Below are 27443 nucleotides of genomic sequence, written 5' to 3'. Positions count from 1 at the left end.
CATATCTCTGTTCTTGTCAAGCCTTCATGTCTCTAAGTATGCAAAATGTGCTGTGTTACGCAATTGGTTTTCATCAGTGTTTGTTTTACCAGTGCTTGTTTACTAAAGAGAACAGATGTAGACATGTGGTTCTGATGGGGTGTGGTGACTTATATTTACATTCACACGTGGAACCCAAACTGCTTTCCCAATTTGCTATAAATAGCCCAAGTGAAGCCTGCCTCTCTGCTTGGCTTTGGTTTGCTTCCTGATCTCAGCATCTGACTTAGCAGTCCAGCCCCTGCTGTCATCTTCATATTCAGGACTTCTCTGGCAAATCTTTTCTTTGTTCCTGTACCAGCTGACACCAGGCATTCCACCAGCAAAGAGGAAAAGACTGCAGCTAAGTGACTCACATTCTCCAGGGAGCTTGATCTCTAAGCACTGCACTTATCCTAGAACAGCAGTTGTATTACTGGCCTTGTATTTTGACAGAGCGCTTATCTTGAAGAGACAAATGCATTCCTGAACATTCCACATTATTATTGTAGTGACATGCCTAAATGTGCTTCATGAATATTGCGCTTGAGCTCGAGAACTACAAAAGGTGACAGAGCAATTGAAAAAGAGCAATTGCATGAATTTTCTTTCTCGAATAGCATAGCGCTTGGATTTAAATTATGTAATTCACACTTGTGTTTCATTGTTAGGGAATTTGCATTTTGAAGAGTTTTTGATGCTCGGTAAAACTGAACCAAACTGTGTGACCCTAACTGCCCGAACCCAAAGTGGACATTTGTGTTTCTTGGTTTGTTTTGTTCCTTTTAGTTTAACCCAATGTATTCAGGAAACAAATATATATAATTAATGCCATTATTTGCCCTACCTTTGCATAATAAGTGCAACCACAGTTCTAATTGTAGTGTGCAATAGTGAATCTCTGAAGACAGTCCTAGTGTTGCAATACTTATTGTTATGGTACTCAGTTTGGGTTTTTTGCAATGCAGTGTTAGTAATTGCGGCAACAGTTATTATAACCCAAGAAAAGTGCAGGAGCTTCCCGGGGTTCTTATGCCGCTCCCATGCCATATAACAGGAAGGGAGATTCAGTTGAGTGCACTAACTCTGCTATCACTCTGTTGATAATGAACTGCCCTCCTGAAGTTACAGGGTGCCTGGCTGGACCGGGCAGTAAGGTGTGGCAGTGTTTGTCTCTATCTCTTCCATTCCCCCTTCCCTTTTGGGACACCTGCCAGGGCTTCTGTGTCACACCAAGCAGTGCCGAGAGGTGTTCAAGGAGTTCAGGGGACATACCATTGCCCCTGCAGACATCTTGCTTTTCAGGTGAGTGGCCACACCACAACATAACCTGTGCATTCTTGGGTACCTAAACATTTGATTTGACAAACCCAATATGCCCTATCCAAAAGCTATCTTCACTCGCCTAATCACATTGAACCTACATCAGATTGTACACAATCCCACACACATCGCTGGACACATCCTAGATGTAATTTTGCAAACCCAGAACTGGTTACCGTTCAAAGCACCACATCAGTAACATGGTCCGACCACCATTTGGTAACTTTCCAACATAAAACACCAAAAATCAACACACCCAAGACCATCTTACTTACATCCACCTATCGACCATGGAACAAACTCAATTTTGAATACTTAAAAACAAAACTAACTGCCAACCCGTATCTAGACACAATAAATTCTGTTAAAAAACTTTACAAGTGGCTACTGGAAGCTTTTGATATCCTAATACCACTCAGAAAAACAAAACCAGACAAAAGAAAACAAGCATCTTGGAGAAACACAGAACTAAAAAATCTAAAACAACAATCAGAAGGCTACAACGAACCTGGCTCAAAACAAAACATTCAAGACAAACTTCACCTACTAAAACTTAACAAAATACAAATCATCAATCAAAAAGGTTAAACAAAAGGTACTTCTCAGGCAGAATTCAGAATGCTCTATCTGCAAATAAAGAATTTGATCAAATTCTCAACAAATTTTGGAAACCTAAATTCATAGAAGGAACTAGTCCCATTACTCAAGAATTCACAGACAATCTTGCAAATCATTACACAACGAAGGCAGACACATTGGACTCCTATTTCAAAAAAAAGAAAAGAACCAGCACCAACCAGTTTCTAATAATCCCCTCCAAGAGTAAGGCAGCCTCTGCACTCCTTCAAACAATATCACAAAGTGAATTTATGGATCTGATCACAGAAATCAGGCCTTCCAGCTGCCCTTCTGACCCTTGTCCACCACACATCTTCAAGAACATTCTTTTATCTACCTCTGCTGCTACGTCAGTAAGAAGAATCATAAATATTTCTTTAACTCTGGGAACCTTTCCTTAAGACGTTAAAAAGGCATACATACACCCATTATTAAAGAAAGCAAACTTGGACCTGTCAACCCCAACAACTACAGACCAATTACAAATGGACCTTTCCTGGGCAAACTAAAAAAAAAGAGCAGCTTACGCCCAGATGTCACAATTCATTGAAGATAAATCCATACTTTCAGACTACCAAACTGGATTCCACCCAGGAAGAGGCACTTAATCTGCCATTATCGCCGTCTGGGATGATCTTAAAAACACAATAGACTGCAATGGAGTTGCTGTACTTCCTCTGGACCTCTCAGCTGCCTTTGACATAGTTGACCACGACACCCTAATACAAAGACTCCGAGAAGCCGGCATAGATAGGTCTGCTCTCGACAAGATCACATCCTACCTTCAAAACAGAACAATGTCATCCATACTTCCCCTTTCTCATCCAAACCCTACTTCACAAAAGGAGTCTCTGAAGGTTCAATCATCTCACCCACATCTATATGATGTCATTACTGCCAATGATCAATGAATTTCATCTTACATGCTACAACTATGCCGATGACGCACAAATACTCATTAAACTGGAATGCCCCAAAGAAACTGGAAACTCACAGATCTTCAGTTGCCTCAGAACCGTTGATTAGTGGATGGCATAGAGCCATCTTAAACTGAATGCTTCCAAAACAGAAATTCTAACATGTGGCAAATGGAAAAATTATGACCCACTATGCACCTGGCCTGACGATCTGGGACCACCTCCTAAGGTATCTGAGGATGTTAGAAATCTTAGAATTACCATGGACTCGAAGTTAACAATGAATGCTCAACTGGACAAATTAGCAAGATCAAGCACCATGAAAACTCTGTGACGCATCTTCCCCCACCTCGGATTTCCACACAAGGGGCAAGCTACTATCTCTCTCTCAACGCATTCAGAACTTGGCTGCCAGACTACTCCTACATGTAAAGCCACAAACCCTGCTTTGAGGGGCCTTCATTGGTTACTGGTTGCCAGATGATCCACCTTCAAGCTGCTTTGCATCACCCACAAAGCAATGCATGCAACAGAAACCTCCGCTCAAGATTGGCACCCTGCCTGAAAACACCAACTTACAAAAAAAAGAGAATAGGTGGTTCGATCTTTCTCTGTTCAAGTGGCCAAACTATGGAATTCATTACCCCAAAATATAAACTCCATAGATAACTATCTTATCTTCAGAACACTACTCAAGAATTTTTCTCTTTCCTACATAACCACCATACTCAAACAGCAATGGACTGCATATCTCTGTATATGTAAACATTTATAATTTCATTATATGTATATATCTAGATATGCATATTTCCTTCTGAAGATAGGTATAATAACTATTTTATCTTAAAATACATACACACTATTAAGGCCTGTTTTAACAAATGTATATTTTACTGATGGTTAAATGTACATATGTATGTATGTGTAGATGTGTGTATGAGACTATACATATTATGAATATGTGTCTGTATGTATGTGTGTATATTGTTCTATGCTTAACATGTTCATAAGTCATTGCATAGTTTCTTGATTAGATGCTTAAGAGTCTGTTTTTATGTTATCTATCGCGACAGGTAAATAATATATTAACTATTTATCTACAAACATGTCACTATTGAAATATTAAGGAAAGATAACATAATGTTATGAAGGTACACAAATAAATTAACTCCAAATACAGCAACTCTTCAACATCTGTGTTTAGACTATACAACTTAATTCTAAATATATTAAGTTCTTTACACATATATTCTCTTACTATGTAATCATGTATCTATATATTACTTTAGTCTACTGTAGAAGAGGAAAAAAAAAAAAATACAAAAATTAAATTCAAACGACTCTCTCGAAAGCTTTACTCTGTCTCACCATCACCCTATATCTCTATCAATCTGTCCTCTATCTCCATTCTCTGACTCATCCCAAACCCCTTCTACTACTACTATTATGAGCTCCAAATAAGCCTTCCTAGACTTTTCCTTCCTCTACCCCTCCTAGCTCGCCCCAAACCTCAGTTTACTAATATGATCTCCCAAACAACCCCACTAAATTATCCCTCATTAATCACTCTTTCAACTCATCCCAAACCCCATTTTACTACTATGATCTCCCCAATCCCTTTCTATGGACTCTCCCCTCCTCCATCTCTCGTTTACTGATCCCAAACCTTATCTACTATCATCTCTAAATTAACACTTCTGGATTTTTCCCTCCTCTACTTCTCCATTATTCTATTCAAGCCAATTCAATCCAACTATGAAACCCAAGTCCTCCACTCAAATTAAATCATACTTCCTTATGCTAATACTAATACAGTACTCATATTCCCCTATACTAATGCACCACTAATCCTTTTGGGTTCCGGAGTAGTGTGACGACGAAAAGAGATTTGACGCCTTGTCAGGGTAGTAAGCGCTATATAAATATACAATTACAGTTACAATTAGTTGGCACAGTGAGCACGGGACCCACATCTTGGCCTACCCTTGCTACATAGGACAGTACATCAAACAAACAAAAGTTGATGGGAGGAATGCTTGCAATAAGTATAACGATTAACAATAGTTTGAAGTAGTATTCCAGCCCATTGTTCTTTTCCCCACTATGCCACCTCAGTTTGGACCTAGCCTTTTGTGTGTTTGGTGTACCACCCTAAGTGGCTAGGGCATGCCCAGCCGTGGGTCCTTTGTTCACTGGGTCACTGGATTCAAGCCACACCCGGCAGGCTAGCCCTGTTCAGGGCAACACAGTGCTTGGGTTGATTCTTTTCCAGTTCAAGGAGGATCTGGCCTGGCAATTTGGGCTGAACTGTTCCTACTTAAGCAGGGTCAGGACTGATTTGCATATGGCTGGGTCCAAACTGGGGTGGCATGGTGGGTAAAATGATGATGGGTTGGAATGCTACCCCAAGCAATTGCTAGTGCTTAGTCTTATTGCAAGCATTCCTCCTATCACCTTTTGTGTGTTTGAGGTGTTCCACAGAGAAGTCAACTCCGTTGATGATGGCACAGTCCCACAGTGCCTGCGCCTGCTCCGAATGGGGATCTAGGTCTTTTGCCTCCATGGTTAACCTCTGTAGTACATGGAAGAATTGTTGTTGGTTTATTTTGTGGACCTCCTGTGGAGTATTCGAGGCAGGAATGCTTAAAATCAGACGAATGGCTTGAACTTCCACAAGTTTGCTTTGGTTAGATTATTTCTCGTCCAACTATAGGCCTCTCATGGGGAGGTCCTGCATATGTGCCCCCCAACTTTCCATCGAGATATCTGACATCATGGTCAGCTTGGCTTGTGTGGGTTGGAACTGCAGGCCTCCTGATTTGATGGGTATCACTGTCACAGAACAGCCAATATGAGATTTTGAGTGACATTGATGATGTGATACCATGACTCCATTGCCTGTTTACATTTAGCTCCAGCTTTTGTTGAACTATCTTCATCCATAATTGACAAAATGGTATTAAATTTATGTTAGTTGACCTTAGACCCAGGTTCTGATTGTGACAGTGTAACATTTGCAGAAGGTTGGAGCCATATTCTGTAACTTTGAAATATACTCTTTTTGCATAGAAGGTTTGCCTAAGGTTGTATATAAGCAAGTTCTTCGGGTGATTGAATACTTGGGTCATGTTCATTGTCAAGCTCTGCCAATGGAATAGGTTTATGCAGGACTTCATTGATGTTTGTAATTTATTTCTGAAAATACCTGGTGACATTAACGCTGTAGGAAGGCTGCCATAACTGATAGACATTTTGTAAAAATCCTGGTATAGATTATTTCAGGACCTCCCTGAACCTCAAGCATGCTTATTTCCATATTCCCATCAATCCAGATCACAGGCACTCTCTGAGATTTTCAATGGCAGGACCACATTATGAATTCAGAAGCTGCGTGTGATATGGATGTATTGTGCGAATGCCACCATTCAAAAGGACTGATTATTCTGAAATTTGTTGAGTTCTCGGAGGGCTAGTATTGGCATCTCAGTGCTTGGTTTCTTCTTCAGTATGAAAAATCTGAAGTACAGCTCTGATTTTGCTGTGCTTTGGGAACCCATTCTATGGCTTCCTTGAGAAAAAGCTGTAGGATCTCCTGTTGAAGCTCCCTGAGGTGGAGATGATGTTCCTATGCTGGTGGACAACACTAGGACTTTAGAATAAGCTCCAGGGTATATCATGATTAAGAGTATCCTAGTACCCAGCGGTTGGTTGTGGTATATGCCCATCCCAAGGCAGAATGTGTGATTTTTCCATCCACAGCCTGATGGGGATTAGTAGTGTGGACAGCAATAGTGAGACAGGCACAGTTCTCTTGTGAGTATGACTGAAATGCTGCTCTCTGTTTTCCTGAGGAGCTATAAGGGCTGTCACAGTTGACCTCAGTTTGAGGAATATTCCTGAGTGCAGTGGGACTGCTGATAGTTATAGTACTGACAGCTCTTATCTCCATGCTGGGAGGAGGCCCTCCTATATGATTTTTCTTCTCTTGAAGCCTAAAAAAAAAAATACCCTGCTGAAGGCTTGAACTGCTGGGCTCGCAGAGAATGTGCAGAGTACATGTCTGTTTTGAAATTCTGTAAGGCTTCATTGACATGGTTCTGAACAAGGTGTTACCATCAAAAGTCATGTTGAGGATCTTGGCCTGAACCTCTGGTCAAAAGGATGTGGACCCCAGAAATCCTTGCCTTATAAGGACAGAGAGCTATAGCATGGCCAAACACAGCATTTGACACATCCAAGCCTGTGTCAATAAGGCCCATAGTGCAGTATTTGACACATCCATGATGTGTTGATAATGGCCATCAATGCATTCACTCCTTATGTGGCTGTTGCACTTGCCTCATTGTGCCTGTCTTCTGGAATCAGGTCTGCCAACAGAGAGATTTAATTCTATTCCCTCCTGTTCAATTCATGTCATTTCATCAGTCACAACATGCAAAGGTAGCTTAAGTATTACCCAAATTAATGGAGTTTGCTGCCATTGAACTGACTCTCTGGCCAAAGTTATCAATTTGCTTATGTCTATCCAGAGGGGCAGAAGTAGGTGGGTAGTCCGGTTTCTCATTTATCTTTGGGCCGCTGCTGCACTGATTTGGTTTCAGGTAAATAGGGAGGCACACTTGTGCTGTGCCTGATGCTATATTTTTGTTCTCAAGTTGAGATAGTACTGCTTGAACTGTAGTCGATGCCTTTGATTTTCAACCCATCCTTCTATATGTAACCAAAAATCTAAATAGACTTCACCAACATCATAGGTGGCTCCTGGAAACCATAAGGTAAGCATTGCTGCTTTGCATCTGCCATGAATAGGCCATATGCCTTGGTTGCCCTTTCCAACAGACCAAAGATTCTAGGAATGTGGTATTCTGCAGAAGACTCTGGTTGTGTTCCATCTACGTCCTGGGGTGTTAAATAAAGGTTTTCTCAAGTCATCACCTTCATGATGATTCTCTTCAGAATAGTGATCAGGAATTTTCTCATCTTTGTTTTCAACTGGTTCTTCCCCATCCTGTTCGTTCTCTTAAACCTTGTTTTACCCAATATCTTGGGGGTAGGAGGAATTGGCACAGCGTGTTAAGGCATGAGAGGCTGTGCCATTAGTAGTGTATGGGGTTGAGGTAGTACGAGCTGCACTAGAAGAGGAAGTGGCAAACAATGCTGCAGTTGAAGAATGAGCATTTGACAGGTCTAGAAGCACTTGTGCTATCGCAGGGTCTTGGTATTAACGTCTGTAAGTCTAGTGACAGTATTAATCCTATGTAGATCTGTGGAATGACGATGTGGTGGTAGAAATACATCAAATGGTCCTGGAGTTCTTATACCTGTCTTCACGTTTTGTCAATTTATTGAGTCATGTCATTCCTCTGCTGGTTGTTTGTGGTCACACACTGGTACGTAGTGAGCATCAGGTTGCACAGAACTGCATGCCATATCTGAAAATTGGTCCTGGTCACTAACGTCAGCCTACTGTTCAGAATGTAAAGCTTGCTGTGGTAAGTCCATGGACACTTTCAGTGTCGACGCCTGGAGCTGTGAATCTGGAAGAAGCATCTCCAATGACGGTGAGATATAAATATGATGCAGTTTGGTTGTCAAAACCTCAGCGATACACACTGGAGTTGTTTTGGATGTGTTGTTCCTGACATTGTGTAGTCATCAGTGAGGTCTTAAGTGCAGTTAGGGGGGCCATCTGCAGTGTCGTCATTGATGGCATCATCAATGTCTATAGTATCTTCTGGCATCATCAATGTCTATAGTACTTTCTTTCATGTAGATGTAGTTGCTGTTGATGGGATTTTCTTTGGTATCACTGGCTTAGTCATCAACAGGGTCATCATAAATGCCAACAGGAGTTGATGGTTATTTGGTCATCAGTGTTACAGTTTTCATTGTTGGCAAGAGCTGTGCAACATAATTAGTTTTGGCAGCAAGGCTAACAAGGTGCCTGAGGAGACAGTTTTGTGCTATGTTTTGCGCTTAGGGCTCCAAAGCCTTTTTTGATATCTTATTTTATGAAAATCAGGTTCTTTCCCTTTAGGAACTATGACTAGATGCTTCATTTGTGAATTGACGGTCATGAAGTTCTTTCCTTTTCTGCACCATCTTCACAGAAGTGCTTGGAGAAGCACAGCTCAGGGAATCATTCCCTAAAGAGGGGGCATCCTTTCTAGAGAAGGATTTCTTTTTACGCTCTTGAAGAAAGATGACCAGCCTCATTCCTCTCTCTTTAGGAGTTTTTGAGGGAACATGTTTGCAAATGTCCCATCAAGACATCTTGTTAATAAGGTACCTCAGCATAAATCTTTTGCTGTTCCTAGATTTTTTGAAGAGAAAGCTCTGTTGTGAAGATGTAATTTTCCCAAGGGCTAGACAAAGACAAACACAAATCTGAGACAACTCACTGTACAGTATTGCTGTAGCAAGGGCTGACATAATTCCAGGGGGGGGGTAAAGAAACTGGCACAATCCTGTTAAATGTAGTCAGTCTGTTAACACAAAGCAAAACTCTGCTCATGGACTCCTCCCACGTGAAGGTAGAAATCTAGATTAAGGTGGCCTCTTTGGGAAGTAGAGTGCTGAGCACATTCAACTGTTTGGTAGAAGTTCAGTTAATTTCAAATTAAGGCAATGTTCTACTACACAAACCCTGTTGTATGGACCAGTCGCTGTTTTCACACAGTTTGTTGCTATTTAAAATTATTAGTTTAGGGACTGCCAGCCTGATGTTGGGTAATGATACATGATATTGGCTAATCGTACAAGCACTGAATCTGTGAAAGACCCAGCGCTGGAAAACTGCTCCATACCACTTGCCTGGTGGTTACACTACACCCAGGCAATGGGCCACTGAGACAGCAGAATGTCTCTCTTTCTGATACGATCTCTCATTGCAGATGTTCTAATGAAATCTGTGTGGATGAGCAGTAGTTTTGACAACTTGCAGAATTTTTTTGTTCATATCTTTTTATTGAACATTTATCTTAATCAACAATAACCGTATCCCTGGGTGCTGGGGCGTGCAGTTGGTACAAAGAATCTTTGATAAGCATCTACAAACATGAAGTACGTAGTTCACATTACAACAGGAGATCCGTTCCCCACCCTCAAACCTTGTGACTCTATTCTTCATCGGACGTCCGACCCTCATAGACCTTCATGATTACCTTCACGATTACAGAACCATCTACACGGACCACAGCCCAGAGGTCAGGCCACACCTTTCACTCCCTTGCGGACTCCTGCCACTAGCCCCAGATCTTTAAAAACTTCTGGAAGCATTCCCTTCTCCGATATGTAGGTTCCTTAACCTGTCTACACACCACACCATGATAAGTGACCAGTCCTTCATGGATCGGACTGCCAGGGGTGTTATGCCGAAGAGCAGTGTTTCTGTCAAGGGTCACATCTCCCTAGGTGCCCAGGGAGATCAGCTGGGGGGGGTGAGTACTAGGGGATCTCCCACCACCGCCAAAAGCCTGTGTTGTATGCCCATTCAGAAAACCCTCACTCTCACTCTCTCTAAGATTGTGTGCTGCTGTGCATAATGTTAGCCACATCCTCTCTGACATCGGTCAGTGTCTATCGTGCCCATGGCGTGCAATCTTATTATGGTGAAGCAGGCCTGATGCAGTGATTTCAGCTGTATCAGTCAAAATCCAGCTTAGATGGTGACCTCTGGAGAGTACCTACATGCCGCTCCCCATTTTATCATCCATACATCATCTTGTTTTCTACCCAGATCTTCCTCCCCCTCTTTCTCTGTTTGTATTGGGGGCTGACTTTTGGTGAGGAGTGTAGAGTAAATCAGGGACATAGTATGTCACTGTAGGAAGGCCTCAGCACCCTGTACTCTAGAGGATTCTCTTACTATAGTTCTTGGGAGTGTTCGATCTTGCAGGCAAGGATTGGTTTGACTTACAAATAGTGTAATAACTGGTCCCCTGATGAGTAATACTGTCTCAGCTATTCCTCAGAGGACAGCCATCCTGTGTTGCCACGTAGATCCCCTAGCTATGAGATGCCAAGCATTCTCCATTGCCTGTATTCCATCATGCCGCTTAGCTCTGCTACTGCTCCTGAATCCCTTAGTGGTGCCTGCATGTTGCACGGTTCCAAGTCTGGACCACTGAGTCCCTCTGGTTGGCCGTCAGACAGCGCTCCCTTTGGTTTGTGAAGGACCAATAATTGACCACCAGCAGTGGTGTCGCCCCATAGTACAAGTGTAGATCTAGCTGAGCTATGCCCCCGTCCATTGTCCAACTTATCCAGTTCACTAGTCCTTCCATTGCCACTGCAAAGAGCAGTGGGGACGGGGACATCCCTGCTGACTGCTGAGTGCAATTTGTCTGAGAGTGCTTCATTCACTTGCACCCTCATCGTCAGTCTGTGGTAGAGAAGGCACACCCATGTCTGGAAGGAGGGTCTGAGTCCCTTCGTCTCCAGTAGCGCTATGAGTAAGGCCTGTCTATTGAATCAAAAGCTTTCCCTGCATCTAGCGGCAGCAGTACTCCGGTTCAGTCATACTTCGTCTGCTGGCCAGGTACACAAATAGACAATATCGGTTGGGTCTAATGGGCCTATGGGGCATAAAACTGGATTGATGCAGGGCAACTATACCATTTGTTACTTGTATTAAGCGATTCAGTATAACTTTAGAGTAAGAGATGGAATTACTGGTTGAGGTGGGTGAAACCCTTCTCAAGCAGCAACCACAATCCTTGTTGGGGTGAAATCCCAAGCAAACCCTAAACTAACCTATGGTGAACCCTGTTGTAGCTTGGCACAGTGCAATCAGGCTTAATTTAGAGGCAATGTGTAGAGTATTTATGGAGCACATCAAACAGTAATAACGTGAAAACAAAACACTAGAAGCATCACACATCAATTTAGAACATCAGAGTACATTTTAATAAATAAAACAAGACCAAAACGAAAAACATCCAATCAGTAGAATCGGAGATATGCAGTTTTAAAGGGACATAGCACAACTGTGGTTATCTGGTTGCGCCCGACCAGGACAAAGTCACAAGTTCAGGCCGACCACGATGGAGCGTGGGCTGGCTACAGGGACCAGGTAGGCCCGCTGAACAATCGTACCTTAAATCCTAGTTGCAGAGTATCTCAAGGTCCTGCGTCTAGGATGTGTCTTACAGATGATGCAAGGTCCAGGTTGGAGGTGTGTTGCGCAGCGTCAGTTCCAGGAAGCTGCAAGGCTGCAATGTGAGGTCCTCCGTCATCGGCGGGGGGGCTTGCGATGCAAAGCCCTGTGCTGAGGGTGCATCGCCCGGCAGCTGGTTCTGATGAGGCTGCAGGCTGCAAGGGCAATGGAAAGTCCTGCTGCCAGGATAGTCCTCATTATACTCAGGATTGCCCCCCGGAGTAGAGGAGGTACATCAGTTCTGCTGGATCCATAGATGGCCTGGCAGAGCACCTTCAGGCACACTTCCAAAGGTCCAGGATTGGGGAGGCGCCTCTTGGCAGTGTAGGATTCACAGTTGCAGAGTCCAGGTGCTGTTTCCAAGAGACCAGCCATTGGAGTCGATCTAGTGGTCCTGGGCACAGGTTGCAGGTCCAGGCCGTCTCCTCCAGGCATGAGGGCAGCAGATCAGCAGAGCAGGCCAGCAGTCCTTCAGGGCAGCAGTCCAGCAGAGTTGGCAGTCCTTTCAGCAGGACAGCAGTCCTTCTTCCTGGCAGAGTCTTCCCCAGGCCTAGAAGTGTACTGAAGAGTTGGTGTCTGATGTCCAATATTTACACCTGGTGCCTTCTTTGATGGGGGAGAAACGTCTAGTGAATTCCCTTTAAATTACTGAGGATTCCTGGCTTTCCTGCCCTGGCTCCAGACGAACTACAGGGAGAATGCAATCCTTTGTGTAAAAGCAGGGCGCAGCCTATTCAGCTGTAAGTGGGGCTGTACCCAAGTCCACCCTCTCATCTTTCCAGTGATGGCCCATCCATGCACACCTAAGCTCTCAAGGAGGAATACACATAGTCTATCTGCTAACTAGACCTAGTCATGTGACCTAGACACAGGCTGCAAGTAATAAATGGAGTAGGCAGGAACATGCCAAGTTTCTAAACGTGACATTTTCAAAGCTGTAATTCAAAACCCGTTGTATCATGAAAGATGATTTTTCTAAAGACACCAAACATGAACTGTTTACCTCTACCCATTTAGAAGATATCCTTATTAAATATAAAAGGCTAGGGCCAATGTTATCCTATGGAACAGGTAGGCCTTACAATAGTGAAAATGAATTTAAGAGTTTTTCACTATCAGGACATGTAAAACTTAAAAGTACATGTCTTACTTTTTTACTTCATTCGACTCTTCCCTATGGGCTGTTTGGAGTCTAGCCTAGGGGTGACATATGTATTACAAAGGAAGGCTTGGGTCTGGGAAAAAGGTTTATCTTGGCAGGTCTAAATGGCAATTTAAAATTGCTCTCACCGGCTGCAATGGCAGGCCTGAGTTAGGTTTCAAATATCAAGCACTAACCTGTTCGTCCCATGGAGACACAATATTGACCAAGCTGCTTGTTCTCAATTCAACCTAAAAGTTGCGTGCCTCCCACTTAAATACACATGATTGGCACCACAATGTCCCAGGGGAAAGGGGATGGATGGGAGAAGGAGAGAGACACTGGAGTCGCAGGGCTGGATCCAGACACCTAGTGATGGTTCTTGAAGAGCCGTTCTTTCCTATGATAAATTACACATCAAATAACTAATATCTCATAACCCACGTATACTCTACTGTTAAACTATGATGTGCAAGCTAGATGTACCGGTTCGGGTCCCCTATCCCGCTTTTGATGGCTCTCCCTCTCTCTAAGAATCTTCGGAAATGATGTGGATAACCTGTAATTAAAATGAGCCTTGAACCTCATATTCTGTCTATAACTGCTCCCACTGTGATCTCAGATTAGTCCCTCATCACCTCAATTAAGCCTACCTAGATGTTCCTTGATGTTCAGTGGCTATCTTGCGTATTTCACCTTGGTGAGATTTCCCAACATGCTGACTCACTTGACTCATAGATATTTACATAGGCAACAATAATAAGATCAAACTCTCAGGGAATTAAATTCTCCAGATATTCATGGGTTAATCATTGTACTGTGCTAGAATTGTGAGGAATGCAATTCAGTGTTTAAATCACACTGAAAACAGGGTTAATTTCAAAGATTACGGTTCACGTTGTATTACTATGAAAATCCAATAGCATTCAACTTCATGACCAACCGGCTTATCACTGTTACATCACAGTGTAATTTTGAGCATGGCGAAGATAAGCTTCAACTTCGTTTAAGCATTAAATAAAGAATGTTCTGCAACACCAGCAACAATTTTAAATAATGCAAATGTCACTTTAACCTCAGCAACAATAAACGTATTCACTGTATATTGTTTTCATAATAATTATTTCATAGAAACTCCTTTCTACAATAAGCTTTATAGCATGACAAGTGGCGAACATCCCAATGACCTTAAAACCCAAAGATGTGCCCTTTTAGGCGCATCGCATCCTGGAACATTTGCTTATCAAGTCTCAAGTCAGCAAGTATCAAGTTTTAGCATAAAGGTTCTTAAATCTCGCATAGCCGTTTCCTGCCTTTTTATGGGTTAATTCCCTTGGTCTCCTCTTCTTCCAGAAGCGGCCTCCAAGATGCTGGACAGAACAGAACAGAAAGATCAAAAGCAGAGGAGCAGAGATTTCTTCTCTGCCGCCGGTGATCTTTACAGCAAGCAATTCACTCAGGTCGAGTTTGGTTTAAATGCCTGCTGCATCCAGCCACACCCAGTCTGAGTCATAGGGATGCTGGAGGCGTGTGCAACACATGTTCCCAAACAAGCATTTGGCTTTGTAAACAAGCATTGGTCCCGGCAAAGGCAAATGATCAACTCAGAAGTTTTTTACTGGGGCATATCTGGATTTGCAGGCCCAACATCAAGAGATACTTAAGTGGCACAAGAAGTGCCTCAATTCCACTAGTAGTATTTAATTTATATGTTCTGAGTACAAGTGGTATCACTTTACTATGGACTTATAAGTAAATTAAATGTGGAAATTGGGGTTAAGCCAATGTTGCCATGTTTTAAAGAGTGAGCACCTGCACTTTAGCACTGGTTTGCAGAGGTAAAGTGCACAGTCCTATGGCCAACAAATGCGAGATCAGGAAAATATTGAGAAGTAAAGCAAACATTTTAGGAGCAGACCACCCTATGAATGACAGGTCTAACACCTGGCAAGTATTTTCATTTCAATATTCAGTAGAGATATCAACTTGTAGGATGCTCATTCCTCCGGCATCTTTACTACCTTATGGATTAGGACAATAGCCCCTGTCTAAGGTTGCTGTGAAGTTCACCCCTCTCCCCAGCCTCATAGTACATGTCTTAGAGTGGCTTTATCACACAACTTTTGACACATTTGAAGACATCTGGGGGTAAGCCATTTGACCCTGGAGATTTCTTGCTCCTAATTTGGGACAATCCCTCCACAGTCTTCCTCTCTGTAATGTCAGCCTTTAGAGATTTCATAGCTTCCCTTTCCTGCTGCAGATCTGGAATAGCTCTCAAGAAAGTATGCATGTATCCCCCCGCCTCTGGGGAAAGACTTAAGATATACAGGTCACCTAAGAACAGTGCAATTGCCTGCGTAATCGCCTATACCGAGCCTATCAACGCTCCCTGATGTGTGTGGATTGCTGGGATCCATCTCTGGCCTTATACTTTCTTTGCCAACCTGGCTAACATCTGGCTTCTTGAGTTACACAAGGTGCCTATATCCCTCCCTGAGTTGAGTCTTACTTTACTGGTTTCGGTGTTGGTGTCTCTACATACCGTGCCTCACCGTTCTGTATCTTGTCCTCCAGTTCCACTATTTTCTTCACTCTATGTATTTTCTTCCCTGCCACATGGGATATTAAGTAATCTCTCGCCACCATCTTATTTACCTCCCAGAGAGCCACCCCAGAAAACATTACCCCTCGTTTTCTTGGAAATATGTGGCCCCACATCCAGCATGTGTTTCTAGGTAGCCCAGTCAGTCAACTCCCAAGTATCTAGGTGCCAAATGAAATCAATGCGGAGCATGGGAACCACAACTTGGGAGAGAGCAGGGAATGATCTGAGGTATTACTCTGTAAGTATGCCATTTTCCAGTATCTGTGCTATTGGGTGACTGGCACTACAAAATAGGCCGCACAGGAAGTGGGATGCATAAGACACATTTGAAAATCTCCAGATTCCTGAGTGCTAGGCCTGCCAGAGATCCACCAATCCCAAGCCCCTGTGAACGATCGGAATTGTGGGTCATCTCTGGTGTTCCTCTAGACTGGAGTATCCTGTCCATTTCTCCCTGAAGTATCAGATTAATGTAACCCACTCCCCACTATTAGTAGTGCTTCAGGACACTCGGTTACCAAGTTCTTCATCCTCTCCAGCCCAGCCTACTGAAGGCCCAGTGCAAGATACCAAGAGGTCACTATTAAACTTTCCCCATTCAATGTGCTGCCCTTCCCCCCCTTGCTGACCATCTTTCGGGGTGTCCACCCATGGTTTTGTAACCTGAAATGGGAAGGACCTGGGAGCCAGGATCCAGGTCCCCCTCCATCCTGTGGCATAGTTTGCATGTACTAAGATCTTATATTGGCCTCTTCCCGGGAATGGACAGTGATTATCATTCTAGTGTGTTCCTTATAGCAAAACCAGGTCTGGGGATTGGTGTGCCAAATATTTCATCAGCACTCCCTCTTCGGTTTGTTACCAAGACCTTTCCCATTCCATGATATAATCCTGAGAGATTCCCTATTTGATGGGGAGTAGTCTGTGTCATGGTTGGGGACCACCGGGGTAGCTCCCATCTTGCACCCCATGCCGCCATGCAAGGTAGATAGTTCACTTAGCCGCAGTCACCCATAGCTTCCAACCCTCTTCCTGTCACCCCTTGCTGTGAGTATAGAACCACTCGCCACCCAACACCTGGGATACCTGTTGCCTCCAGCATTGCGTGTACATTACTAATTTGTCTAAGAGTCAAAAGTAGAGCCCATTTGGGGCCGAGCCTTCTGCTGCAGTCCCTGATTGTGTATCCAGGCCTATATTGCATTGCCCACCCCAAACTCCTTCCGGTCAGGGTCTTCTTCTCCAGTTACAGCCTCAGGCAATCTCATCTGGGAGGTCAAGTTCCTTGGGGTCTCATCCTGAGGTGGGCAAGTCCTCATCAGATGTCCCGGAGTCTCAGTCCAGGACCTCCCACTGGTTTCAAAAGGGACACAGGCGGTTCCACTGCAGTTCTGCCACAACTCTACCCTTCTCCATCCGTGCTTAATTTTTCATGGAGGTCACTCTGGAGCATTGGCGGGGCATTTTTTGATTTCAGTGTCTGACAGTCAGATGGACATTCCTTGTCCCACACTAGTGGCATCTGGTGGCCCTGCTTCTACAAGCAGTCCCATATCTTCAGTGCTATTGCAAAGAAGTATGTCATAGTGCCAACTGCGATAATGAGGTGAGCTGGGAACAACAGGGCATGTTTGATGTTGCGGTATCTTCGTTGTTTTTTGACTGCCAGAAACATTGCACGTTGGTGCTGCACCGTGTTAGCGTAGTCCAGGTAGATGCTCATTGGGCTTCCCCCAATCTGCCAAGACCATTGGGACTTTGCTGTGTGCAGGATATTTTCACTTTCCCTAAAGGTAAAAAGCTGTGCCACCATCGGCCTGTGCAGTGCTCCTGGCACTGGGGTCTTCCTGGGACCCTGTGGGCCCGTTCTGTTGTGAATAGGGTTGTCAGCTTTCTCCCCAGCACCGTTGTTGATAGCCATTGCTCCATAAGAGTTTTGTAGAGGGTCATTTAGCTTTTTCAGGCACTCCTACTAGGTACATGGTACTGCGTCTAGATTGGCCCTCAGCGTCTTTTAACCTAATCACCTGACGCCCACCTCTCCTTGCAACGTTTGAAGCTTAGCCTTGTGATCTGTAACAGTGGGCCTAAGCTGTGCCGTGATTGACTCTGTGGTCGCCATCCTGTCTGCAATTTTTGTGTGGTCTGCACAGAGTAAACCCACATCAACCATCACATCCTCTGTTTTTGCTCTAGGGTATCCTTGGTGTCTTGAATCATTACTAGGATTGTGTCAGTGTGGGCCTCCAGGTTCATGTCAGCTGCTGCCTGGGCATGCCCGTCTGGCAGGGCTCTGCCTTTAATATGCCCTGGTCTACCATGTTTGGTAGGGACCATACTGTTATGCACAGGGACCTGGGTGGCTGTCCCGAGCCAGCACTAACGTGTTCCGCTAGTGCGTGGCTATTCAGTTCAGGATAAAAGGATGCAATGTGTGGTGTTGATAGGGGCACTAGAGTTTGAGGTTCCTCTCCTGCGGTGCACGTCCAGCTTGTCCAGATAGTACTTTCCCATGTGGCTGTCCTCTTTCCCTCCCATCCCCCTGAGGCAACAATCCAGGTATGAAGTTTGTGTGGTGTGTTGAGGACCAGCTCACTGCACCAGTTGTGACAGGCTCCGTCTCTTTGCCGCCAGGATAGTTCTCCACTGCAACGGGCAGCAGTCCTCTTTGGATGGCAGCACTATGGATCCTTGTGCCCGTGGGCCAATGCCAGGTGCCTCCAGTCCAGAATCTGAGCTTGTTGACTTGTGTGGCCCAGACTAGCCAATGCTGTGTTCTTGGCCTCACAGCTCAGCTCTCGCCGCCAAGACGTGGAACACTCTTTCCACCCACCTGTGTCAGACCAAGGACCTACTTACCTTCAGGAGACATCGCAAGACATGGTTGTTCGAGCAGTAGCAGCTGCCCCCCGCACCTTGAGAAGCTCACGGGTGAGTAGTGTGCTTTACAAATCCCCTGATTGATTGATTGATTGATACCGCACCACTGCTAGCGGCCCCCATCTTGCGCAGCTCCTGATTGTCCAGACCATGCTGGAGCCCGTCACTGCTGCCTCTCACTGGGTCTCGAATCCTCCACTGCCTCTCCGCTACAGTCACAGAACCACCCCACCCACAACTATCAAGGGCTGCAGGGCTGGGGGTACCTTCAGGATCACAACACCAGCAGGCCAGCAGCACCAGAGCTCAGAGCTAAGCGTATAACTCCATTGCTGCCCTGGGTACACCCAACATGTCGATTCTTGTGCAAAAACAGTTTGCAACTGATTCAACATTGATGGGCCTCTCCAAATGAGAGTTTTTCTGTTTCAGTTCATGAACTTATATATCTGTAGGGGGAAAAGTAAAATAACACCTGTTTTTATGTTAACTACAACAATTTTGCGAAAATGGGTACAGTATATTTATGGTTAAAACCTAATCTACATGTTAATATGCTGTGCTCTTATTTTCTATTAAGTACGTCTTTCAAATGTTTTTCAGGTTATTACTAAACTTAAGATTCTGGCACCGTTAGAAATTATCATGTCAAATACTGCTTGTGATAAGGGAAATGCAACCAAACTGTTTGAGTTGATAGCAGAAAACTTCAAGGTAATTTTATTTTTACATTTTAATTAAATTTCTAAGTTGGTGCCACTTGTCCTCAAACGTATTACATTAACTGAACGTTTTCAAGCATATTCTTCATTCTAAATTTAACGTTCAGAACATTTTCCTGAGTGACAAACTTCATAAGTCCATTTCCACATATATAATTTTGAATTTTGCTTCATGCAAGGAACAATTGCAGCTCATTAGTGCCAGGACCTGCAGTAGTGTATACTGTGTTGTCTACATAACTGCAGCTATCTGCAAACCTCTTTGCATGAGACATCAAGTTTGATGTTTTATACTGTGCTAAATGATGTTGTCCTTACAGTTAACCCTCTCAAACACTACCTGATGGCTCGTATTTTAAGTGCCGTACCCATTCATGTTCGCTGCTTGGTATTTGCAGAGGAAACCATTTACAATAACTGAATTTCAAATTAAGATGCCTCAACCAAGTATGGACCTGTGGCCCAGATTTGCAGTCGTAAACCCTGTGAGTCACATAAACACCGGGTTTAGGAATGCAAAATCCCTTTCTGTAATTTACAAAACCTATTTTGCGAGTTGGAACAAATTTCACAACTCGTAAACTGGTTTCTTAAGCCCATGCAAAATTGTAATTTGGAAGGGGCGTGGAAGGGGTGTTTCTTCTAAGTAGCGATTCGGTAGCCAGCTGTATCAGTGATTTGCGGCCAGAATTCCAGTCTTAAACAGTTAGCAAGTTACCAGCTCCTCAAAGGAGGTACTAACTGATTCACAGGAGGTTGTGGGGGTTCCCCTTTAGGGATCAAGCTGGCAGCCTCATGGGAGTAGGCAGCGGTCCAGGGGACCACTGCTGACTTCCTCTGAGGTTTTCAAGAACAGAAACGTTTTGCAAAAGGAATCCTCATACATTAGGATCTGTGTATGAATCTAAATATAGAGCACAGTCCATGTAGCAATACTATGAAAAGCTGAGATATTGGATCACTGCTACTTACCAAAGTCAAGAATATTTGTCTGTCTAGAAGAGCCTAATATGCAGTGTGCTATCACAGTAACACAAAACAGATGTAGGGTGGTGACAGGCAAGGAGACTGATACATTGAGTCTTATTGAGGGATTTAGACAGAGTAAGTAGAATGGAGTCCGAAATATCAACATCAACATGTGTTAGTCTTTTGAGTTTTTGCAGGGTCATCCCCAGACTTGTTGCCTCCTGCCTCCTATTTTTTCTGACCTTTTGCTGTTGGCTTTTGAACTCTGAGCGCTTCACCACTGCTAACCAGTGCTAAAATGCATATGGTCTCTGTGTAAATTGTATTGTTGATTGGGTTATCCATGATTGCCATATTTGATTTACTAGTAAGTCCCTAGTAAAGTGCACTAGAGGTGCCAGGGCCTGTAAATCAAATGCTACTAGTGGGCCTACAGCACTGGTTGTGCCACCCACATTAGTAGCTCTGTAATCATGTCTCAGACCTGCCACTGCAGTGTCTGTGTATGCAGTTTTAACTGTAAATTCGACTTGGCAAGTGTACTCACTTGCCAGGCCTAAACCTTCCCTTTTCTTACATGTAACACACTCCTAAGGTAGGCCCTAGGTGGCCCAAAGGGCAGGGTGCAGTGTATGGTTACGGTAGGACATATAGTAATGTGTTTTATATGTCCTGACAGTGAAATATTGCTAAATTCGTTTTTCACTGTTGCAAGGCCTGTCCCTCTCATAGGTTAACATTGGGGCTACCTTTAAATCAGATTAAAGTGTAGATTCCCTTTGGGAGCGGATAGACATGTGGAGTTTGGGGTCTCTGAGCTCACAATTTAAAAATCCATATTTTAGTAAAGTTGATTTTAAGATTGTGTGTTTGAAAATGCCACTTTTAGAAAGTGAGCATTTTCTTGCTTATACCATTTCTGTGACTCTGCCTGTTTGTGGATTCCCTGTCCGGGTCAGTTTGACAGTTGGGCTGGTTGCACCTCTCACTAGACAGTGACACAAAGGGAGCTGGGGTGTGGCCTGCATATCCTGATGAGCCATCTGTGCTAGGAGGGAGGGGAGGAGTGGTCACTCACACCTGAAAGGGCTGTACCTCCCCTCACACAATGTAGTCTCCAACCCCCTGGTGAGTGTCTGGGGCCTGGCCTGGGCAAGGCAGGATTTCACATTCAGAAGAGATTTTGCTTTCAAGTAGGCCTAGTTCAAAGTAGAAAACTGGTATAAGAAGGGCACCCACAACCACAGACTTTAGAACACTTCTGGAAACCAAGAGGAACCTCTGCCTGGAGAATAGCTAAAGAGCTGAGGAAGAAGAGCTGCCCTGCCTGTGACTGTGCTTTGTGTAGTTATCCTGCAGTTGCTGCTTCTGCCAGAGTAAGAGGACAAAGACTGGACTTTGTGTGCCTTCCATCTTGTGAAGATCTCCAAGGGCTTGATTTAGAGCTTGCCTCCTGTTGTTTGAAGTCTCAGGGACAGCAAAGACGTCTCTCTGCCAGCACCTGGAGTATCTGTAGAGAGTCCTAATCTGCCAAGTGGTGCCCATCCAGTTCCTGGGACCCTGAAAAGAGAAGCTGGCAGCCTAGGTGGAAGAAATCCATGCACAGATCGCCGTGGGGGAAAAGATCAGTGCAACTCTGATCTGTGGCTGAAAAATCGATGTGCTGCAGGCTTTGTGGCTGAAAATCGATGCTGGCCTGCAACGCGACCGAAGAATCGACACACGGAGCTGGAAAATGACGCACAGCATCGCTGACGGAGGCAGGGAGATCGCAACCTGCGCTGTGTGGTTTTCGGATTATCGTGCGGCTGGATTTCCGACGCAAGCACCGCTGATCGTGTAAAAACAACGCAAGGCCTGCCCTGACCCGAGAGTGCTGACCGGATCGACGCTTCGCTCTCCTGCGGAGGGAAGAGACAACGCACCCGACCCGACGAAAGGAGAAACAACGTGAGGTCTCACTTGTGAGTGAAATCTACGTATCCCAAGTCCTTTTTGACGCACACTCGCCTGTGGGGGGTTATTTTTGACGCACCCAAGGTACATTTTCACACTAACAGTGTTAGTGTGTGTTTAAAACTACATGAAGACTCTTTGTTTTTTAATTGATAATTTGACTTGTGTATTGTTGTCGTTTTGGTCTTGTTTTGTTTAGATAAATATTTCCTATTTTTCTAAACCGGTGTGGTGTCATTTTGTAGTGTTTTCCTTAAGTTACTGTGTGTGTTGGTACAAGTACTTTACACCTAGCACTCTGAAGTTAAGCCTACTGCTCATGTCAATCTACCAAAGGGGTAAGCAGGGGTTGGTTGACGGTGATTCTCTTTTACCCTGACTAGAGTGAGGGTCCTTGCTTGGATGGGGGTAACCTGACTGCCAACCAAAGACCCCATTTCTAACAACATGTGAGAGAACAAACATACACCCAAAGACTAGAAAGACGAAAGCAGAAGAACCAGAGGGAAAATAATGCTTACACGTTCAGGTATTTAATGAGCAGTACTCAGGATAACAATTCCAAACTGTCAGAAACAAAGCCAGTAGACAGATGTTCTCTCTCAAACCCAAATTCTGTGTGCTGCCAGGAATTCTGGCAAGGTCTAGTGCAAGAAGTAAAGAGAATATTGGGTACACAGCTGCCCAAGATCACGCAGGGAGTCAGAGCAAAAAGAGGATCCTAGGAGGAAACTCTGCATAAGGGAACAAGAATTTCGAAGCTCAGAAAGAACTGGCACTCAAGAGGCAATTTGACATTCAGATTATCTAACACCCAGAACAGATGTGCAAGACATATATATAACAACATTAACAAGAAAAGAATGTGGGTTAAAGCACCACATGGTAAGCGGGAGCTCCACAAGGTGAGACTGAGCTCAGTACGTTCCTCACCCACAATAGCTGTTAAGATGCAAAAACCCACATATAGGATATATATGCAGAGGCAGGGTCTGTGGAGATGATACCTATGGTGATGTTATACAAGTAACTCAAAGACAATACTCACAGTGGATGAGAAACAACACTTAGGTTGTCAGCTGTGCCCATGAATCATGGCGATCAAACAGGAGCACGCAAGGCAGTAACAGCAAGAAATGCAGAGGCACGATTGACAAGGAGCTAGCAAGGAGGAGTGCTTAACGAGAAAGGGCAGAAAACAAAGTACACACTTGGAAGAAAGCAAGAGTTTTCCATGTTACCCTACGTTAAGTTTCCAAAAGTGCATTGCGCTAGTTCTTTATTGTCAAATTTATTCCCCCAAAATTACACAGATGAGATAAATATCCCGTAAACCTGCCCCCAAAATCTTAGTGAACCAATTTATTTTTTTACCTTTGTGTATGTCACCTTCTGAAGTGTAAGCCAGCATCCGCATCATGTTATTAACACTGTCACTAGATTATATAAAGCGGATCTCCGAGCCACATCTAAATGATCCAGATGCTCCGGTCCAGATGCTGACTTTTTCCCCATGGTGTGGGCTTGCCCAGTGATAACGATTTACTGGAGGGCGGTCATAGGGAAGGTCTCTGAGGCCTTGCGGGAAGATATCGAAGTGGCCCCAATACCACTTCTGCTGGTGGTCAGGGGCGAGCTGGGCCTAAGGAGAGCAGGCAAGAATTTCTTGCGTGTGGCATGTTTGGTGGCTAAGAGAGACATAATGGCAGAATGGAAGGCCGGAGTGGCGCCTGCTTTGAACAAATGAAGACGTGGAGTGGACTGGTGCGCACAACGTGAGAGGCTGGTATGCGAAGCCAGGGGATGCCCAAACAAATACATCAAAGTGTGGGGGAAATGGGACGATGTGGCAGGCTCTTAGCGGAGAAGCGATGCGTCTGGGAAGGAGATACCCTCATGGGGCTGAAATATAAACTATTGACTGTCATTCATTCTTTTTATAGATTTGCCCTACGATGTCCGGACGTGGTCTAGGGACTGACCGTCCGCAAACACCATTTGGTGTTCTGTTATGTGTATTTCTATCTTTAGTTTCTTTTTTTCGTAAAATCAATAAATCTCTTTATAAAAAAAACAATATCACTGCCAGTTAGTGCTGGGTGACTGCCTGTCTCCTCCCTATTAGCCTGAATGCATTTGATGGGCAACATTCCAAAACCTTTCCATATTAAGTCCCACCCCCAGGGCTGTACCTACCATTGGTGCATTTGAGACGGGACCCAGAGAGTTGAGAGGCCTATTAAGTCTAGATAAGTGTTACGGGTTGTATCCCAACAGCAGTCAAAGTGTCAGTTTGTTACTTGTTTGTACCAGGTCCCATTACATCCTTGATACTATACTACCTCGATGTAGAAGTTTCAACCTATTCTCTTCAGCTTCGTAGAGTGGCCATTTGTTTGCATGTCCACGTCTTTCAGTCGGTTTACAGCCTGCCTCTGGACTTCTCTCTGTAACAAAGTACCTGCCCTCTCACTAATTTGCATTGAAGGTCAAAATAACTCAAATTCAGATATTTTGTAAGTCTTCAAGCATTTATTTTTGGTAAAATTACATTACACATAATGTGAATATGTTGTCTAACACATGTTCTTTACAGAGGACATAACTCTTTAATAGCATTATGGCATGAAAAATATAATCATGAAAAAGAAGTGGAAACGGGTTAAAAGGGCAGTAATACCACGCGAGAATGGCTGCACTATTCTGAATTGTCCCCATTGGACTTGATGCTACCACACTGATTTCCACTAGTAATTCATGATTTCCATGTTGTTTTCTACGGACATATTCCACCTGGTTATACCTGGTGAATTTTTTGGGAAATTATAAGGGTGCAGTAATTCTACATATGGAATTGCCTCATGCATAGATTGGAAGTCAGCCAAAGTGAAAATCCAAATATCTCACAATGAGAGCCTCAGAGTTCAAAGCTAAAACTCAGCAAACTGCTTCAGTGCTTCCTCTCACCTTCCGGTGTCGTAGGTCAGCTCTAGTACCTCTTCTACAGCTTTTGGCACCCAAGAACCAGTTCCAGATTCTGGCCCATCCAACTGCCAGTCTTACATCCGCGGCATCAGACCCAAGAGAGCTGCCTGACAGTTTTGCAGATCCCCTCCCCTCAAAAGGCTGCCAATGGACACCAGTCAGAGGGCCTGAACCACAAACATGAAGACCTGCAGCTCAATAAGTACTACTGATATTAATATATAGATATACATAAGCATATATATATATATATGTATATATATATATATATATATATGAGTCCATGGGCCGTCAGCAAGCCAGTCAGAATCTTTTATGGGTCAAAATATACTTGTGAGGCCCATCTCTTGCCTGGCCACTGCTCTCACATTATAATTTCTATCGGCCACTCACACCCCTTTTGCTGATAAAGAGATAGAATTAATGGGAACTATCAGCCAGGATAGTGGGCTTGCCTGTTTATAGCTGTGAATGAAAAATACCATTTCCTTATTAAAGAATAGCTGTGGCAAACTCCTATGTTGTTGACTAAGGCATATATGAAAGAGGCCTAAGCTGATCTATTTAATTTGAGGAATTATCCAAATTTACAAACAACTTGTTGAGTTAAAATGTAGTATTAACTGTAAACTGAAGAGGTGTGGTCGACAGAATAAGAACACGAATTGTGTTGTTATTTTGCCAACATACTGTGAATATTTGTTGTTGTCTAATCTCAAGTTGTCAGGTTGTGTGGTTGAGCATTTTAGGACCCTGTTGCATATAGAGAGCAGGAGAATTTAATACCCATATATAGAATAGCAGGTAGTGTCAGTGAACAGTTGTTAGCTGTGCGTTTATAGTTTGAAAGGTCTACAGGAGATAGTGAGGGCCAGGCAGTTTCCTCACATGGTAGCTGAAGGTTTCTCCAATGGGACCTCACAAGTCCTCATAATTTAATATAATGACAAAAGAGACATAGATTCAGAAGTCTTTCAGCACTGTAAGAAAGTGAAGCTGGAATAAGCGTGGGCCACAGTAGAGCCCAGCTCGAGATACATTGTAACAGTTGTTTGTGCCTGATTTGTGTTTCTGATGAATAGATTTTCCAGCTAATGCCTCACCGTGTGAATTATCCTTCTAGGAGTCAGCCTGCTCTAAAAACGCTTTTCCCTGGCATTATCACTCCGGCTCTGTCAAGCTGCATCATGTGACTTCAGCTGTGACTCTTTCTCCAGGCATGAGGACATAGGAGTACATTAGGTGTCAACCCTTGCTCTGATGTCAGTTCCTGTTTTTTCATGTCCTAATGACGTAGATCCGGAGCACTCTGTTCCTGTCTCACTGTTGAAATTCCTCAACATTTAAGCAGCAACTAGGTCATATGTCTCCCCCAAAACATTCAGGTTTTAAGACTCATGGCTGGTGCCACAGGAAGATATCCCTTCTGGATCCACATGACAACTGCATGTGGTGGCTCGGAGCACATTAGAGCATCATGGGATTCTTAAGCCTTAATTACCGTGGCTAATATCCTCAGGGAGATGCTATAGTGATCTGCTTTGCCTACAAGTGAATCACCTGTAACGGAATGCACTCTGAAAAGATCTTGCAAAAAAGCAACATAGGAAGGAAAAGTCCTCTTGCTCATGAAAATGGTCCCGGGACTGTACAAAGTCTCTACTACCCCCTGGTGCAGCATTCCTCCTCTTCATTCCGTCATAAAAAAGATAACACCCGAGCTTTTGGGTCCAACAGTCGACCCCACACGGTTTGACCTTCTGGGTTACTGTGCTCTATCTGCTCAGGATAATATCTACACCATCTGGGCCACCTGCTGGGGGTTACATCCTTACAGGCTTGGCTACTTTGGCATCGCTGACCCCAGTGCCTCCCTATGAAGCACCTAAACTTCCCCAGGCCCCAGTGTTTAAAAAGAAGTTGAAGGCAATCAAGTTGTTACCCCTGTTTGGTTACAACCCCTGCTTTGGTGCAGTGATAGATCCCTCTTACAGAGTTGACTATGGCACAGATTTTGAGGTATCATCCTCAGAGGTGAGGGAAAATAGTAAGGCAAATATTACCGATATTCCCTTAACAAAGAACTACCTTAAAGCTCAGAGAGTTGCCAGGATGGAGACTTTTAGCTCGAACTCCAGTGGACTTGCAG

The 27443-nt window shown here is 44.0% G+C and overlaps 1 protein-coding gene across 1 annotated transcript in view; it reads left to right on the top strand.

The window, feature by feature from the left end:
- The window catches only part of MSH4 (mutS homolog 4), a 2042424-nt gene that overhangs the window by 169948 nt on the left and 1845033 nt on the right, over positions 1-27443 (top strand). Inside the window, exon 4 of the mRNA XM_069233217.1 lies at positions 19266-19376. Within this exon, the coding sequence (XP_069089318.1) occupies positions 19266-19376 (111 nt within the window). The remainder of the gene's footprint in view (positions 1-19265; positions 19377-27443) is intronic.

The sequence above is a fragment of the Pleurodeles waltl genome, chromosome 4_2 (genome assembly GCF_031143425.1).
Source record: "Pleurodeles waltl isolate 20211129_DDA chromosome 4_2, aPleWal1.hap1.20221129, whole genome shotgun sequence".
Classification (NCBI taxonomy): Eukaryota; Metazoa; Chordata; class Amphibia; order Caudata; family Salamandridae; genus Pleurodeles; species Pleurodeles waltl.
The sequence above is the reverse complement of the archived record's forward strand: the minus strand, read 5'-3'. Positions and strand labels throughout refer to the sequence as shown.